General features: G+C 32.1%; 2 protein-coding genes across 15 annotated transcripts in view; one reads left to right on the forward strand and one right to left on the reverse strand.

The window, feature by feature from the left end:
• The window catches only part of SFPQ (splicing factor proline and glutamine rich), a 296926-nt gene that overhangs the window by 148142 nt on the left and 129096 nt on the right, over window positions 1-19688 (reverse strand). The window lies entirely within an intron of this gene.
• ZMYM4 (zinc finger MYM-type containing 4) overlaps window positions 1-19688 on the forward strand; it is a 128378-nt gene that overhangs the window by 79223 nt on the left and 29467 nt on the right. For 7 of the 12 annotated variants that reach the window (XM_071220875.1, XM_045190820.3, XM_045190824.3 and 4 more), the window contains 15 exons: window positions 1024-1074; window positions 3627-3711; window positions 3952-4207; window positions 8380-8554; window positions 8663-8875; window positions 10472-10622; window positions 11336-11451; window positions 12159-12434; window positions 12587-12737; window positions 13514-13686; window positions 14232-14382; window positions 14934-15074; window positions 15404-15441; window positions 16329-16473; window positions 18898-19016. In XM_071220875.1, the coding sequence (XP_071076976.1) occupies window positions 1024-1074; window positions 3627-3711; window positions 3952-4207; window positions 8380-8554; window positions 8663-8875; window positions 10472-10622; window positions 11336-11451; window positions 12159-12434; window positions 12587-12737; window positions 13514-13686; window positions 14232-14382; window positions 14934-15074; window positions 15404-15441; window positions 16329-16473; window positions 18898-19016 (2241 nt within the window). The remainder of the gene's footprint in view (window positions 1-1023; window positions 1075-3626; window positions 3712-3951; window positions 4208-8379; window positions 8555-8662; window positions 8876-10471; window positions 10623-11335; window positions 11452-12158; window positions 12435-12586; window positions 12738-13513; window positions 13687-14231; window positions 14383-14933; window positions 15075-15403; window positions 15442-16328; window positions 16474-18897; window positions 19017-19688) is intronic. The other 5 variants (XM_045190822.3, XM_024554551.4, XM_053920541.2 and 2 more) reach the window with 2 other exon arrangements.

Below are 19688 nucleotides of genomic sequence, written 5' to 3' on the forward strand. Positions count from 1 at the left end.
TTTTTCCTTTTGCTTTTTTCAATAGGTTCTAAAAGCTGGAAATTCAGTAGATGTTACATTAAAATCATGATCTTTTCTTTTTGCTCATAATAAAAGGAGAGCTAATCTACAATCTTTCATTGTAATAAATGGACTAGAATGGGAAGACAAATTAATTGTCACAGTAGTAAGCTGTATAGTCTTGGAACTCAGAATGTAGTAATTAAATGTTGGGGCTATTTTTAGTCATACCAATTTTACTTGGCTGTAAGAACTGGGTTCTTCATTTCTAAAATACTTTCTTGAGATACGGATATGGGTCTTCTTTTTGGTAAACAAAAGGAATTTAAAAATATTGGTAAAGGAATTTTTTGTTTTGTTTTGACACCTGTTGTTCTGCTTCTGAAAGCTTTTAGGTTACCAGATTTTCACTTCTCAAGTTATCAGTCATTGATTTGTTTATTAGTGTTTGTACACTTAGTCATTGTCAGGGGATTCTTAAAAAGCATGATTTTACCTTGAAGGCATTGTGGGGTGTATAAACAAAGTACTTAAGGTATATACTTATTTTATTATATTACATAAGTAATACGTTCTTGAGGCTTACGGAATGCATCAGAAGTTTGGAATGATTGTCACTGACAGTGATCAAGAGAGCTGATGGGAGACCATTAAAGTATGCCAATTTTTTTCTGAGATTAAATTTTTTTTTACTTTAAATTTGCATTATACTGTATAACATAGGAATATCAGGATTGGTTAATATTAAAAAATCTTTTAATATATAACTTCACCAACAGGTCAAGTAATACTATATATAAATATAGATGCCAGAAGACATCTCATGTAATTCACTATGCATTTCTTGTAATAGATACTCTCTTGATCATGGTAAGGAAATATCTACTTCAGATCAATAACAGTCATTGAATTTAAAGCTAAAATGATGGAAATCTACTGTTTATAATTACTAAAAGAACACAAATTACTGATTCTGCATTATTATTTAACTCTTGTTGGATTTCGACCCAATACATGTTAAAGAAATTAGAAGAAATAATGGAAAAGGGGAGACAAAATTATCATCATCTGCTGGTAAGGATCTTTATTAGAGAATTAGTAGAATTCATGAAAGTTGAGTGAAATAGCTAGTTGAATGTTAATTAAATAAAAGATAGCCATATTCTATAAATCAGTAGTTTCCCAGTTAGATAATGTCATGAGAAGATAGTTTCCTATAGCAAAGCAACTAAAATGTATTATGTCAGATACAACAACTTGAATGAATGGTAAGGCTTTTTTAAAAAGTAAGATATCAGTTACTCTTCATTAAGGTATAGTTTTGATATAATTTTGATGAGATTATCAATAGGTTGTGATGTATCAAAGAATAAATAAGCATGTATACACATGTTACATGTAGATTCTAAAAAATAGAGAGGTTGATAGTGGCAAATTCTATTGATTGGTTAAACATCCCACAGTTATTTTCATTACAATAGTGTGGTTTCATAAAGTCAGTCAGGCTAATAATGATACAAAAGAGATTGCCACTGAAGAGACACTTTTAAAGGACTTTGATATGTTAATGGTGAATGGAAGAAATTCACCAGCTATTGAGAGAAATAAAAAGAAAAATACCTATTATACTCAAAACAGATAAATCCCAGATGGATTTAAAGCAGGATTTGGCAAAATGTCAGTAAGGGGCCAAATCCAGCCTGCCCTCTGTGTTTGTTTTTTTGTTTTGTTTTGATTTTTTGCACAGTTTTTGTAAATAAAGTTTTATTGGAGCATTGCCACATTCATTCATTTACATATTATCTCTGGATGCTTTTACTCTATTAGGGCACTGCAGAGTTGAAAATATTTAGTATGTGGCCCTTTGCAGATAAAGTTTGTTAGCCTCTGGATTAAAGGACTGTATTATAAACAATGAAACCATGTTCCTACTGTGTTACTGTGGAAGTAGAACTTTGATAGAAATAAAAGGAGTCACAAAGGTAAAAATGTCAGCTTTTTGGCATGAAAAAATTTCAGTACATAAAATTTTAATTCAAAGTACATATTGAGAAAATGTTGGTAACAGATGCTACAGAGGGTTAATATTGTAACATTACAATACTTTTTTGTAAATGGATAGTAAAAAAGAATTTCAAATTGAAACAGCAGTGGACAAAAGACTTTTAAATGGCTTTTTTCCCACAAATTACTAGAATAAATATAATTAAGTATTTGTTTTTAAACATGTCATTGTGTATCAAGAACCTTTGTTGTGTACCTGTTTACCTAGTAATTCCACTGTAAGGATCCTTTCTGTAGAAGTTAATTCTAAAAATGAGAATATGAGTATTCTTAAAGATATTTATCATGGAATTACTAATTAAACTAAATGTGTGGAAACAAATGGACCAACATGGGGTTGAGGTTATATAATCTCAATGCCGTACATGGCCATCGAATTGGATGGAGCCTGAGTCTAAAGGAAAATCAGTAATACTGATTCTGTCCTTATTTATTCAAAGTTTTGGTGTTATGTTCATCATGGATTTTTACATTTTTGATTTAAAAAATACTGCATTAACATATTCTTTTACCTTGATCACTGAGATTTTTAGGGCTTTAATTTATGCCAGAGGCAGGTGTCTCACTCACTTCATTCCAATCTCTTTCCTGTGTAATATATGTCTATTAAAATATATCAGTATTTCTTGAACTTGAGTAATGTGCAGACACTCCTCACCACAAAGAAAGGGGATATGTTGGAGTTTACTGCGAATTCCAAGAATAAGAAATCTTGCAGTGTTTTGCAAATTTCACTGTGATAAACAGTGAATCTACCACTTTGGAGTTTCACAATGCAATAATATTAAGTATGAAAGCCAACAACAGCACTGAAAACTTGTAGTGTAACTCAGCTATATGTGGTTATTTATGATTTGAAACATGTTTATGTTTACTAAACATATCATTGAAATAAAGACATCGTTTTTAAAAATATCTTTTCAGAATTCTGAGACTCCCTACAGTATATATGTATAGACCTCAAGGACTCTTGGACTGAAATTTAAAAAACACTGATACTTAGCCACCAGAAGTTATTTTGAAGTAATACTTAATAATATGCAAATCCTCAGTTGATTTCAAGTGATCAAAAAATCTTTATAATAGTGGTATATTCAGTATAATTACGACCATGTAAAGAAATAAAACCTCTGAATACAGGAGGGGAAAAGACTGGAAAGAAATATACCAAAAGAATAACAGTGGTTGTTTTGGAGTGATAGAAATATAATTAGAATGTTTTTCCTATTTATACTTGTCTAAATTTTGTATAGTAAGTATGTATTACTTTTATAATAGATAACTAGCAACTTAAAATACTGTAATAACATTAAGAATTTTCAAAAATAATATGCAAATATCTGGTAGTACTACAGGCTAATTAGCTGCTTTTAACTTATTCCCTTATTGTAATTATATCTTGTTGCTGTTATTTTTTATTACTGTTAATCTAGTAAATAAACATTTTCCACCCCTATATAGCTGTAGTAAAATGTCTTCAATGTCTGGATTTCTTTGGATACATTGTGTTTATTCTTTCCTCTGTATATTTATTTATTCTCTCTTTCTCTCTCTTTTTTAAGGAGTTTAGTCATGGCCAACCGCAAAAAACTCAAGAGGGGGAACTGAAAATTAGTGCTGTGTTTTCAGTCAGTGGCAGTCCTCTTGGTAAGAAACAGAACTGAATGAATTATACTTATTTATTCTGACCAATATGGGTGAGAAGAAGTATTTGCTTGTATTAGTACACTAGGCAGTTCTCTCTGCTATATTAGAATGGCTTTAATTGTGTATCACATAAATTCATATTGGGTTTCAAGAGTAGTTCTAGAAGAGAAAGAAAGATGCCTAATCAAAATTCATGGTAAAAGTAAAACATTTTTCTTGCAATTTTTTTCTATTTTTAAGCTCCACAGTTGACTACTGGCTTTCAGCCTCCTCTGGCGTCATCTGGCATGAATAAAATGCTTCCTTCAGTTCCAGCCACAGCTGTTCGAGTTTCCTGTTCTGGATGCAAAAAAATCCTCCAGAAGGGGCAAACTGCTTATCAGAGGAAAGGGTCCACACAGCTTTTCTGCTCTACACTGTGCCTCACTGGATATACAGTTCCACCTGCCCGCCCACTGCCTCCTCCCACCAAGAAAACTTGTTCAAGTTGCTCTAAGTATAGCAGAGTTCTAAATTATCTTCTGTTATTCCTTAAGATACTTTGTTCTTTTCTGTGTATTGTTTAATTTTCTACATTTCCTTATTTTTTTGAGAAATACCACATTATTTAGTACCAACAAGTAACTTAATTGCTTTCATTCTTTCTGCATGCCAGGTAGTCTGCATTCTTTTAACTTTAAATTATGTGCCTTTTATATATTAGAGATGCTTTTGAAACTAATCTTTTCATCCTTGTTAGTTAAGATGCTTTATAAAACAAAAACTATATCATTTCAGGGGTATTGTATGACCACAATGTTTTGGTTTTAACTTAGGAAATCGATACTTAAATCCAACAAATATTTCCTATTATATAATTGGAATTCATTTAATACTACTTTAAATAGATTCAAGTATACATATATACACACTTCTTCAAATGGATTAACATATAAAAATATATATAAATTTATCTTTTCAATATCTCTAAACTACCTCAAAGGTCCCATTTCAGTGTTTAACAACAGAAAAGTATGTACATCCTTAGACCTAATAAGACCATCCTGATGTATTGGAATAATATCAACTAATTTTGGCTAATTTTGTAAGGTAATTGATAGAAACTTGAAGTCAGAAAAAGATGTACAATGCTCTTGTTCTGAAACACTTTGGCTTCTATTATTATGCTATGCAAACCATAATTTATTAGTTTAGATATTTCTGTGTACAGTTCCTCACATGGATGCAGCCCTTTCTCTATGTCTGGAAAGGGAAAAAGATGCTCCCTCTTCTGGTTCAGTTGGAAAAAAACATATAGACAAGACACTTAAAAGAAATTTGAATATGGTTAGGTGTTTTTCTGGAAGTTAGTCACATGCACATCTCTTTATGTTTGAAGTTTAATTAGTAAAAAAAGACTTCTTTCTTTATATTGTCTGAATTATGAAACATGCTTTTAAAAATGACTGTTTAATAGACCACATCTCTAATATCTATGAGGTCTATTGAATAGTCATTTTCATCTGATTCTAAAATCAACTTGAAAATTACAATTTTTATAGTTTTTTTCTGTTTCTTATTTTTTAATGAAATAATTTCACATAATAACTTTTATGTTTAACTCTTTGTGGATCAGCACTTTTTAAAAATTTCAGCAATATTTGTCTTTTCATAATAATAGTCATAGATACTTTTGTCAAAGATTTCTGAGTGAATTTCAAAATGACCATAGAAAACTAAGAGAAATTTTAAATGTGTACCCTTTTTTTTGTTTTTTGATTTCTTGATCACATACAAAGTGGGACAAAAGTATGTTTACAGTTGTTTGTATGGGAAATAATAATATAAGAAGAAACTGTTTCTCATATAACTGTAAACCTACTTTTGCCCCACTCTGTGTTATTTGCATTGAAATTTATTACATCCCTTTGATCTTCAGTGTTTGCCTAGTGTTATCTGGAGACAAGTCATTTTTACCTACATGTCATATCTGTCTTGGTCTTATGTAATTTAATTATTCTTTATGATTGCATTTTTCATTTTTTGTTGTATATCTTATCCATACATTTTTCATTTTTTTCAACCTGTCATTCCTTGACTCTTTACTATTCTACCTCTTCATTCACTTACTCTATTATGCTGCTTTTTTTTTTTAATCTCTTATTCTTTTTCATTTGCCCCTTTCACTTTGTTCAGGTATTCTTTACCTGCCTATCACCTCAGCCTTTTCTTCGTCATTTCTCTTTCTTTCTTTTCCCCCTTCTCATTTTACATTATACTTTTTTCTAAGCCTCAGTCCTCAAAACACTGATCAGTCTTGTTTTTCTTTGTATGTCATTTCAGTTCCTGAACTACTGCTCCTTCATCTCCTTTTCACCACTTTACCTTTTTTCCCCTCTTATTTATTTACACAGTCATTAACAACAGTTTGGGATAATCTGGTTATCTGATTATAAAATTGTTGAATTGGATTGTATCTTAAATATAAGGAAATTGTATTCAAATAATTTAAAAGCTTTGCTCAGTGTCACATAGCTGGTTAATTTTGGCACATGCACTGCCCTCCCCCCCATAATCCTTATAGGTAAATAGATTTAATTTGTAAGTCCATCTCTATAAGAAGAATTTCAGTTTAATTTAAACAGGTGGAGATAGAAAAGATTCTCTTCCTGATAGTTACTGCTGTTTTTATAGGAGCAGCACTTAGGTTGAAAGAAACTCATTAGTCATTGGAATAACATTTTTATTTTTCTTAATCTTTTGTTAACCATATATCTTAGCATCTTGGATTTAACTTAAACTGAATATATTTTGGCTAATCATTAATTTTTAGGTTTCCTTAGTCATAGGGACCTAATTTCTTTTTTAAAAATACATTTCAAATCCTACACAAAAGAGGTAATAAAGTGTAGAGTAATTTTGCTGATACTATTAGAAAGACTAGATTTCTTGATATAATGGCACTGAAGGAAATAACTTCATTGGGATTGTCTGCACCATTTCTGAATTCTTACTATCCTAATGAGATTGCTCCTCATTCTGGCATAGCATGTAATCTACAAATTAAGATGTAATATGATTGGGCACTAAGCATACTGGAGAGCAGCTGAGAAATACTTTCTTTTTTGTCATGTTTTGTACTTCCATTGCCTGATTCATACTGTTTCCCATTTCTTACCTCCTTAACCTTTTAGAAAATTTCTATTTAAGGTCCAGCTCAAATGTCATCTTCTTTTGGGTAGCCTTTCTTGACATACACTGTCTGAAATAACTATTTCTTTTTTTTTTTTTTGAAATAACTGTTTCTTTATTTCTATTTCTGTACAGTTCATTATACATATCTTTTCAAAATTTTTACACTGTTTTATATTTTAAGAATGCTTTTGTAATGATATTTTATATATCATTTGCCTATTTATCCCAGTATACTAGAGCTCCTTGAGTGCATGCTTGCACCATCTCTTGACAGTTTAACGAGTGTCTATTCAGTACAACTGCTAAATAAATACCCCTATAAATGAAATACAGTAAAACTTAATTTAAAATACAATTGTAAAGGCAAAAAAATGCAATGTAGTCTGGAAGTATAGAAGATGAGGTATGAAGTTGTATAATGCAGCATAGTGCAGTATCGGGTATTCCTTGTGATGATTCCCATTTTGTTTTTATTATCTTTTATCGAAGCAGAGATATTTGTAATCTTTTCTAAAAAGTACTTTATTAGTGTACTCTTTTAAAGATTCAGGGTTGAATAGAACACAGTTTTTTAAAAAAAGATTTTATTTATTTATTTTTTAGAGAGAGGGGAAGGGAGGGAGAGAGAGGGAGAGAAACAATAGGGGAGAAACATCAGTTGGCTGCCTCGCGCTCATCCCCAACTGGGGACCTGGCCCACAACCCAGGCATGTGCCCTGACTGGGAATCTAACTGGCAACCTTTCACTTTGAAGGACGATGTCTAACCTACTGAGCCACACCAGTCAGTGCAGAACACAGTTTATTTACTGTCATGTGAGTATGTACTCATGGGAAAAGACATTATCTAGAAAATTTCATTTAAGGTATTTTTAAAAATTGGTTTTTCAAATGCTTTACCCTTAAACTATCTGATAACTTACTGTGTAGGAAGACTGGTTTGTGGTGAGATAAAGGGTGGAGTGGTAGGGAGGCTTAATCAATAGGATTTTAATCTCTATTGCCTTTGCTACTGATGCCTACAAAGTAAATTATTTAGATTTGCAAATGTTCGATGTTATATAATCATTCCAGAATATACACTGTAGTTTGAAGTGTGTTTTTACTTTTAAAAGATAGTGGTTTTCAAAATTTTCAAAATATTTTAAAGAATATTTTGGAAATACAGAAGAGCCTAAGAATAAAATTAAAAATCTCCTTAAATTTCACCTACTAGAGGTAATGACTGATAATTGGTGTATATATCCTTTTAATCTGGAAACTCAGTATACTGATTTTCTCAACAGTTTATGAAGTAAGTCTGTATTAGGTCCATTTTATAGAACAGAACTTAAGGATCGAAGCAATTTATCAGTTTATCCAAGAAAATCCAGGTTTTCTGATGTTAAATAACAGTGACCTTTTCCAATAGTGTAATTGCCTCTGTTTTGTTTTATTTAGCTTACAAAAAGGGAAAAAATGTGAATTATACTGTGGCTTATTTTATCATTTCTAGAGACATTTTAAATCCAAAGGATGTGATCAGTGCCCAGTTTGAAAATACCACCGTTAGTAAAGATTTTTGCAGCCAGTCATGTTTGTCAACGTATGAACTGAAAAGAAAACCTGTGGTTACCATAAATACTAATAGCATTTCAACCAAATGCAGCATGTGTCAGAAGAATGCTGTTGTAAGTTATTTTTTTACTTTGTTGGGGGGAGGAATCTAATGTTGTGTGCTTAAAGAACAGCTTTTGATGGTTCCTGCTTGTTTGTATGTTGTTATTTTTTCATTCCAGATTCGACATGAAGTTAATTACCAAAATGTGGTACATAAACTTTGCAGTGATGCCTGCTTCTCGAAGTTTCGCTCTGCTAACAACCTTACCATGAACTGTTGTGAGAACTGTGGGGGTTACTGCTACAGTGGATCCGGGCAATGCCACATGCTTCAGATAGAGGGGCAGTCGAAGAAATTTTGTAGTTCAACATGTGTCACAGCATATAAGCAGGTACATGGCCATATTTAATCCTTATGATATTGTTCATCTTGGGAGTATCTAAATTTTTTGGTGGTATCTATGAAAATGTCACAAAAATATTAAGATCTTACTATTAGCTTAATTAGTATTTTTTATGTACAAATAGTGGTTATTGAATGAATGCCTCATAACTTTATAACAAGAGTTTTATAAGTAGCATATGTTTCTATTCTATAAGTAGCATTTGAAATACATGTGTTTAGGTATGACTTTTTATTTCATACATGATTCATATTTTTGAACAATATTTTGAAAGTCTAGAAGCGCACAGAGACAAAACATAATACATCTCTCAGAGATACCCAAATCCCATCCTTTTGGTGTTATTAGCCTTCTAATCTTTGAAATGTATTTTAGTTTACATTTATATACACACTTTTTTATTTGATAGGGTAAAGTCCATTTGCATATGTATTCTTGAAATCAGATGCATACGGTTGAAATTGTAATTTAGAAAATAAAAATCTTACCATTAATCCTTTGAAAGGTTTTTCTTCTCTTCATGAAATAAGAAAAAATAAATGTGGGTTATATATTATTTTGTGAATTTGAGGTTTGTAGAGGACGAGTTGAATGAACTCTTGTATGACAAATGTCTAACGCAGTTTTGTACTTGATTTTTATTAGTAAATTTTGATCAAAAGTTAGATTTTGAAATTGATAAACCTAAAGGAATAGCAAGAACTTTTTACATTTAAAATTTTACAATGGCTTCCTGTTTGAGTGCATGTGCTGATAATGCTTTCCTAAGAATAGTGATTTTTTTTTATACAGTCAACCAACATTTGTGAATTTGATAACGTTGATTGGGAAATTTTACTTAAATTGTTCTTAAAACTTTGCAGTGGTTTTGGAATTTTAAACATACATCATTTCCATTTATTTCTGATTAATATACAAACATATTAAAAGGGCTTAGCTTCTTTCAGGAACTTGTTTTTGCTCTCATGGGGAAAAAAACCCAATAGTATCTTTGTATGTTTTATCTTTTTTTCTAATGTTTTCCTGATATTGTATCAACTACTAAAACTTACTTGGATTCAGTATTCTACAAGAGAAGGTACAATAGGTTGAAACATCTTAATTTTAAATTATCTTATTATAATTCAGTCAATACCTGTTAAATTTCTCACATTAATATATACTGTAGTATAAATACAAATTGGATTTTAGAAGTAAAGCACATTACAGTTTGATTCCCAGACTTTTTGTTCAAATAGAGTTTTACTTTGGGGAAAGCAGTTAAACTCCTAGAGTCCATTTTCTTGTCTGTAAATGGATATTATACTACCTATGTCACTGGGATGTTTTTAGTTTTATATGAAGTAAGAATGAGAGAACATCTAGTTTACAACCTGACACATTGTATAAAACACAAACACAAAACCTTAGAAATATGTGTGTACTGAGTCTCTTTGTAAAATTTATCTCTGAGGAATGTAATCATAAAAATTTGAAAGCTACTAATTTAAAATATTTCAACAATGTTAAGTATAAACACTTGAAAGAATTATTCTTTTACGTATAATTTAGTTAAAAATGAATGTTACTTTATTCTCTTAATAGAAATCAGCCAAAATTACACCATGTGCACTTTGCAAGTCATTGAGATCCTCAGCAGAAATGATTGAAAATACCAATAGCTTGGGAAAGACAGAGCTTTTCTGTTCTGTTAATTGCTTATCTGCTTACAGAGTTAAAATGGTTACTTCTGCAGGTAATGTTGGTTTTGTAAACTATGAGTATAATCATTGGGAAAAATTACAGTTTTTGCTTTGCTTTTCTTTAAATATCTTTTTAAAAGATTTTGCTTAGTTTTAGAGAGAGAGGAAAGGAGGGGAAAAGAAAGGGAGAGAAGCATCAGTGTGTGGTTGCCTCTTGAGCACCCTCTACTGGCCTACAACCCAGGCATGTGCCCTGACTGGGAATCAAACCAGTGACCCTTTGGTTCTCAGGCTGGCACTCAATTAATTCACTGAGCCACACCAGCCAGGGCTATTGCTTTGCTTTTATAGTACAGGCTTTTGACCAAATTTAGTTGACTTTTAAGGCAAATTTAAAATGTTTCAGATCAGTGTTGTAAAATCACCTATTACCTGATTGTTTATTTTGTGTTTGTTTATTTGCTTACTTGCTAGTGTATTTGTCCTTACAGAAGAATTTCATTTGACTTTTTTAATGTATTTTTTTATGCACACCTGATTTATTTCAAGACTTACTTATTCTAGTTTCAGGGTAGACTGACAACTTAAAAAATAAATTTTTGATGTTAAGTTAGTTTCTGTGTGTATGTGATGTGATTAAGTTTAGTTTCAGGTCCTGCAACTTGACCTGTGAATTTTCATATCTTTTATAATACTTATTTATCTTCTCATACATTTGTGTACACTTGTATATATTACTCATTAGTTTTTATTTTGATTTGCTAAGGTGTACAAGTTCAGTGTAACAGTTGTAAAACTTCAGCAATCCCTCAGTATCACCTAGCCATGTCAGATGGAAGTATCCGCAACTTCTGCAGCTACAGTTGTGTGGTAGCTTTCCAGGTATGGCTTCAGGAATCTTTCCCCAGTTAATGAATCACCTACTGTAGTAATGTGAACTTATTAGGTGTTTGCTAGTGGCTGGATTACTTAAATTTCTGTCTCAGTTCTATTAAACTTGGATTCTTTGGTTCACCCTCTATTTGGAGGTATGTCATTCAACTGCCCTCTGTAAAATTAAATGGTACTATTATTACCTAGATCAGCAATTTTCAACTGGTGTGTCACAATAATAATTAAAACATGCAATACCTGACTATTTAGTCAAGGGCACTGACCTCTTTTCCCTTAGATTGTCAAATTAAAAAATGACAGCAACCAACATAACAATAGCCATCTAGGGTGAATGAATCAAAATTATACCTTTTCTTGGTCAGATCAGCAAAAAATATATTTTTTGGTGTACTGCAGAATTTTAGTAATTAGTTTATGTGTGCCATGAGATTAAAAAGGTTGAAAATTGCTGACCTAGGTTATCTGTTGGGAGGATATTATTTTTATTATTATATATTTTTGAAGATTATTAGTTAAATTATTATTATTATTATTATTTGGCTATAAATGTTACTCCCCCCATTCAAGTATAAGCCACTCAAAGGCAGGGATTCTTGCCTGTTCACAATATATCTTAGGTGGCTAGAAGTGTGCTTGGTATACTTAGTATTTCCTTGTTTGAACAAATGATGAGATTGATTTTTTTTTCTCCCCAGAATTTGTTTAACAAACCAGCAGGAATGAATTCTTCAGTAGTGCCCTTGTCTCAGGGCCAAGTAATTGTAAGCATTCCTAGAGGTTCAACAGTGTCAGCAGGAGGAGGTAACACCTCTGCTGTTTCTCCCACCTCCATCAATAGCTCTGCTTCAGCTGGTCTCCAGCGACTTGCTGCCCAATCTCAACATGTTGGGTTTGCACGAAGTGTTGTAAAACTTAAGTGTCAGCACTGTAATCGTCTATTTGGCACAAAACCAGAGCTTCTTGACTATAAGGTAAAGTCTAGGGTCGTGATAAAGGGCTTGAGTATAAACTGGTCTGTCTGTAAAATTGTTTCTGGATTTTTATTTCTCAAAATTACACTCTTTGTTTTGAAAGTAAGATAAACCAAATGTTTAATTAATACTCAGTGATTATTTCTTTGCAGGGTAAAATGTTTCAGTTCTGTGGCAAGAATTGTTCTGATGAATATAAGAAAATAAATCATGTAATGGCAATGTGTGAATATTGTAAAATTGAGAAAATTGTAAAGGAGACTGTAAGATTCTCAGGTGCTGACAAGTCATTCTGTAGTGAAGGTAAAGAGAGACTATCATACCTACTGAGCCTGTTGGTTGTTTCAAAAGTAGTTCATAATTTAAGCTGTTACTTAAAGCTATGTAAATTTATCTATTTTATCTGCTTTGTTACTGTATAACACCAAACCCTTTTTGTTTTGGTTATATTTGGTTCCATTTTTTAATGTAATCCTTCATAACATACAAATGTTAAAATGAAGGAAAGGAGTCTCAAAGTATATTGCAGAATATGGTGGTAATGTGAGAAACATGATGATATTAGGTTGACAGGGATCTTTTAGTTTTAGCGATTCTAAAGGGAACTCCTTAAATTTGGTAGCATCCTAAGATTATACTACTTCTATTGTTTTAAACAGCTGTTATGTTTCTGAATATGAATAATCTTAATTTAGAAATCAATAGGAGGTAGACTTTCTTCTTTACTTAAATGAATATCCTACATGTTTACAACGTTTTGTTTTATTATAAAACTACGCAAGATTAACCTTAGATTAGTGAATCTCAAACCTTTTGACCACAGCACAAAAAAAAGAAATACATTTTACATTGTTATATATCACACCCCAAAATAAAACAAAAGATTTACTAAATAAATTTTACTATATGTGATGCACTGTAATATTTTTTAAATGATAGCATTGTTCCTCAGTGTTGATCTCTTGATCTAATCAGTGAGGATCCAAGTGTGGAAACTTTGTTGTAGGGCATTTAAGTTAAAGATGGAGATACTTAATATTTCTGCCTAATGTTAATTTTGTCTTTCCTGATGTTTTTAGGTTGCAAATTGCTTTATAAACATGACTTGGCAAAACTCTGGGGAAATCACTGTAAAATGTGCAGTTATTGTTTACAGACATCTCCCAAATTGGTACAGAATAATTTGGGGGGAAAGGTGGAAGAGTTCTGCTGTGAAGAATGTATGTCCAAGTACACAGTTCTGTTCTATCAGGTAAATAGAACTCACGGTTGTGGGTTTTCAAGTTACGGCATGCATTATTCCCTTCTTTTATTCTTTGATGAAGTATGAAGGACAATTTAATCATTTAAACTTTTAAGATTAAATATATTATGTTCTCCAGCATTAAAATAAGGTTTTGGAAGACTTTAATGCACTGAAGTTATATTTCTTTTGTTTTTAATTTCCTTGGAGAAGACATGACAGTCTTATGACATTAAAGTATTTAAAATTATAATTTTATTCATTAGTTATTTAACTAAAATGAATTTGTCTTCTGAAGTCTTTGAGGAAGGTAGGTCTTCTTTCATTTTGCTGTTTTTTAATTACTGTTTATTGGCGTGTCTATAATACAACTTTTATGTTTAGTATAAAATCATTGATAAGTATTTTTGCCAGTTTAGGATAGTTAACCTTCATTTTTGTGACCTAAATTCTAATTTAATTTTCTCACTTGTTATATGTGTCCTAATTTTAGTCTGTCAAGGCTACAGATAACTTTTTTCTTACCCCTTTACTATCTTCCATTTCTTTTTCAGATGGCCAAATGTGATGGTTGTAAGCGACAGGGTAAACTCAGTGAGTCCTTAAAATGGCGAGGAGAAATGAAACATTTCTGTAACCTGCTTTGTATTTTGATGTTCTGTAATCAGCAAAGTATGTGTGACCCACCTTCACAAAACAATGCAGGTAGAATTAAACTTTAGTCTTTGATCAGTGTAGGGGACTACGGTAACTACTTCTGCAGATTGGGAACATTAAACAATTGTCAGTAATGTCATGAAACATAAACTTCATTCTATTCATATGACATTAACATTTAGGTCCCTTTTTATTTAATACCTGAGATTAAAGCCCAGTAAAAATGAGGGTTTTTTTACTTTTCTCTGAGTGTATTGAATCAACCTCTTTATGGCAAAGAATGGCAGTTAATACATTGTTATTGGATATATACACCTTGACTTCCTTGAAAATGGGTTTGAGACTATAAAAAGGACATACAGTCTAAGTCACATGGCCTCTTAAAATATCATCTGCATAGTTATGCAAGATGAAGTACATGGGATACCTTTTAGTTTCACTAATTAAAAAACAAAAACCTTGTTAGTCCTGAGGTGACTCTCCTTCAACAGAATTTACTCTTAACTTAAAAGCATTGTTTAACTTCCTTTAGATGTTGGTTTTTATGGATATACATATAAATTACATGAGATTTTAAAATTTTTGTTTATTTTAATCAGCAAGTATTTCCATGATGTCAGCTGCTTCAGCTGGGCCCCCATCACTAAGAAAAGATTCAACTCCAGTTATAGCTAATGTAGTCTCATTAGCAAGTGCTCCTGCTGCTCAGCCCACAGTGAATTCTAACAGCGTTTTACAAGGTATGGCTTGATTTGAGAGCATTTCTGTAGCCTTTTTGAGGTGAATATAGTGGTTCTCTATCTTTTACTATGAGTGATCATTATCATATCTTTGATACATTTATATTAGGAATGGTGGCTCACTGTGGGCTGCTAGGGCATTAGTGTTTTCATAATTTCCGGATCTTTTTTTCTCATATTATACTTTAGATGCTAGTCTTTTCCTGAATTGAATTAAGATAATATATGTTTTTATTATGAGAGACTTTGTGTTTATTATCTGATAATCAGCTTTTAATGCTAATGTTTGATTGTATAAGATCCTAAATATATATTTTAATTTGTATCAGGTGCAGTTCCAACAGTAACAGCGAAAATCATTGGGGATGTAAGTTATTTTTATTGGTATTGCCACTGTATATATTTTCCATTATGTCATGTAAATATGTCTAAACTACTTTGCCCTTTTTTATTCTTTATTATATAAAATAAATTTCATGAGCTGATTTAATCTTTGTTCAGGGACAGGATTTTCTGGTTATTAGGTCTTTTATATACTTTAATTTTTTTGAAAGCTTGCTATATGTAGTTACTGAAGGTTTTTTTGTGTGTGTGTGTGCAGAATTCAGGCATAAAAGGTTTTGGGAGCATTTGTAATGTGGTCAGATGGTAAATAAGATATTTATAAAGTGTAGCTTGTTTTCTGTCTGCTGCAGGGTATGCTGTAAATAAGCATTTTTTTCCTTAATATTTTTTGCTTTTCTCTTAAAATAAGAAAAAAATAAGTATTGAGAAAAACTTACAACTAAAACAATGGCATTTCTAAAGTGTTTCCTGGTCTCTGGAATAACATTCGTATCATCTTTTTTTCAAGTCCTGAGATGATCATAAGTGATTCTGTTATTTCTAGTTATCTTGAAACTAAAGTTTAAAAAACTTAGTCAAGTAGAAATATTGTAGTTCTCATTTTAAACTTGGCCAGCTTTGTACTTGATCCACAGTGGCTTACAATAGAAATAGCATTTTTCTTTGTAAATAGAACTGATAATTAGGTATACTTAGAATGAATATGTAGTTATCAAAATATTCCAATATTGCTATTTTACAAATATTGTATTCATTAAATAGTGTAATATTTATGTTCTAGGTCTTCCGTGTAATTCTAGTATAATTGCTTTAGAAATTATAGTGTTTTCTGTAATTACAGTAAGCTTTTGAAAACCCCTTTGGTTTATTTGATTTATTATTTATCTTTTGATTTTTGTTTTTAACTAGGCAAGTACACAGACAGATGCCCTGAAACTGCCACCTTCCCAGCCTTCAAGACTCTTGAAGAATAAAGCTTTATTGTGTAAACCCATCACACAGACTAAAGCCACCTCATGCAAACCACATACCCAAAACAAAGAATGCCAGACAGGTATATTTATTGCACTTTGTTGATTTAGTTTGTTTTAGGAGAAAGGAATATGGGATCTACTTATATTAAATGAGTGCCTACTATATTTCCTAGACAATGTGGTTGATTGTTTATATACATTGTTCAGTTTAGTTCTGAAAACATCCCTGTGAGTTAGGTATTTTCACCATCTGAGACTTAAGAAGTTATGACAAAGAGAAGATAGTTAATTGATCATACCATACTATGAACACTTCATTTAATTTCCTTATTAATGACAGTATAATATTATGGAGTAAGTACAGACTTCAGAATTATGTAGACACGGTGTTAATTAAGAGGAACTATTGTTTTACCCTTGGGTCTGAACTCTTCTATATTCTGTTTCAAATAAAATAAATTCCTTTGAAGAGATCTTCAGGGCTTCTTTTCTTATGAACTGCCTCTCTCCACTCCTCCACCCCACCACACCCCTGACCTGGCATAATCTCTGAGCCAATTCTCTGAATGCTGGGCAAGGTGCTGGTCTCTGATCTTCTCAACTTGCCTCTCTCAGCATGGAGTCTGCCTTATAAATGATCTGGAATAAAGGTGATTTGGACCCCACTATTCTTGCTTGCCATTCCTGTAGTAGGGCATCTATCCTATGGGTGGGAGCTGGGTAGAGTAAGGGAGCCCTTAGCTTATCATCTGCACTCACCAGGAAATTAACCTCTTAAACTTGTATTTGGAGAGGATAAGAAATAATGGTGGCCTGCCCCTCCTGGTTAGATACAGTAGTCCTTGATTGGGAGCTGACTGAAGAGAAGCCATTCTTCCTGACCACACCCACCCAGAGTGCAGCTTCTGTCCATTGAACTGGCTGAGCTGGGGATGTGAAGCAGGTGGTGAATCAACTGTCACGGACTCCCACTGTTCTTAACTGTATTTTAGTAGGTTTTTCTGAATAAATGTTTCTCCATTTGCTATATACCCTACGGACAATTTCCACATAATTTAAATGGTTATTTTTAACAGTTTCTACCAGCTCTGCTTGTTTCACTAGGGAATCAATCTGTGGTGCTCCTCCTGCTGCTAGATGAAAGCCCCAGAATTTTTAAACTAGAAAGGAATCCTAAATCCCTAGATCTCGAAGGTTATTCTGTATGCCAGTGTTTCTTAAACATTAATATACTTATTAATTACTTGGGGATTTTACTATGTAGATTCTGATTCATGGGTCCTAAGGCTTTACATTTCTCACGAGCTCCAGTGTTATGTTGGTACTACTGGTCCATGGACCACAGTGGATAGCAAGGCTATATAAATGACCTAGTCCTATGTTTTTATTATATCAGAAGTGACTTATTTTGTATTATGTAGCTTGGCTATCAGACATCTCTCTTCTGGGACCTTTTCTAAATCCACTGCACCAAAATAAAATTGATCCTATATTATTTCCTGCCTATAACCATAGTCAAATTATTAGCTTTTCCTTTTTTGTGACTAGCATTACTTTTCTTTTACATTAATGATTTTATGGTTATCTGGCATATTTTTCTGGCACATAGAAAGGACTCTGTAGATACTTGTTAAATAATTGAATGAATCCTCCACCCTTCCCACTTTTTTCCTACTTATATTTGAATCAATTTCCAAGTTCTATATTATTTTTTGTAGGTATCACAATCACCCCTAGTTTAGGCCTTTACCATGTTAGCTCTACATACTGTAATTGCCTCCTATTTTCACATTTTATATACTTTTATTCTGTCCTAAGATGGCAGCCAAATTAATCTTTTTTGATGCTATTTTCATCACATTATTCTCTGCTAAAGAATCTGTAGAAGATCCCCACTATCTACCAGAAATTATTTATCCTCACAAAAATGGGCATTCTACCTATTCAGTCTGCTCTTTAACATACTAATTCATGGTAACAGCTTTCCATACCCCTCATCCAAGATCACTGCTCCAATTCTTCCCTTCATTCATCCAAACTTTATCTTTGATTAATTTTATCCTCTAATCATTGATAATCATTGTGTTACCTACTTTTTTTGTTAGTGCTATACTCAACCATTCTTTTCTGTGAACTCTTAGTATCACAGATTAGTTCTTTTTTTTTAAGATTTTATTTTTATTTTTTAGAGAGAGGGTAAGACAGGGAGAAAGGGAGAAAAACATTGTCCTGTAGAAAAACATTGTCCTGCGAGAGAAACATGGATCAGTTGCCTCTCCCGTGCTGCTGGTCAGGGGGCTGGCCCAAAACCCAGGCATGCGCCCTGGCTGGGAATCAAACCAGCAACCTTTCAGTTCACAGGCTGGCGCTCAACCCACTGAGCCACACCAGGCAGGGCTGATTACAGTTCTTTTGAACTATAAGTCTCCGCATGCTTTTTTAAAATGTCTTTTTATTAAAATGGTTCTCATCCTCTTTGTTTGTGTGATTTTTTTTTTTATTAGAAGACACTCTAAGTCCACCCCAGATCATTGTGGTGCCAGTTCCTGTACCAGTGTTTGTGCCCATACCTCTTCACCTGTATACTCAGTATGCACCAGTCCCATTTGGAATTCCGGTTCCAGTGAGTAATCACATAGAGACTAAGATTGATTTAGTACACATTTTCCTCAATTAAAATTTTATAGTTTTATAAAAAATTTCACTTGTTGACAATGTATACCTGATTCTGGTTGGCTATTATCGTACTACTATTTGATTTAATATGGAATATATACAGAACTTCTTCTATTTGTACAAGGCATTCTGAAAGAAGGCTATTAGGTTGCTTTTTTATAATGTTTCATACAACAGTAAGATGACTCAGAAAAAGATCAGAAACTGTGTGTGTGTGTTAGAACATTAGATTCTAGAAAGGGTGGAAGAATGAATACTGTGATTTACATGACTTTTTATTACAGAAAAATATTGACTTTTTTAATTGGAAATGTATTTTTTCCTCAGTACTGAATTCTTAAGATTAACAATTATATAAAAATGTTAAGCAAGAATATAATTTAAAGCAAAACAATGGTGCATTAGATAATTATCCCTTTGGAGAATTCAGAGACATTTTGTTTAGTTTGCAGGAAAGCTCTTATTGACTTTTTATTTAAATGGCTATATTCTTATAAAAACAAACTAACAAGACTATTTTAATTATCAACATTAAAAATATCTTGGATTTGTTTGTTATTTTAATACTTAAATCATCTCACAAACAGTACTTTAGGTGATGAGCCTATTGCCGAAGAAA

This window comes from Desmodus rotundus, chromosome 3 (genome assembly GCF_022682495.2).
Source record: "Desmodus rotundus isolate HL8 chromosome 3, HLdesRot8A.1, whole genome shotgun sequence".
Classification (NCBI taxonomy): Eukaryota; Metazoa; Chordata; class Mammalia; order Chiroptera; family Phyllostomidae; genus Desmodus; species Desmodus rotundus.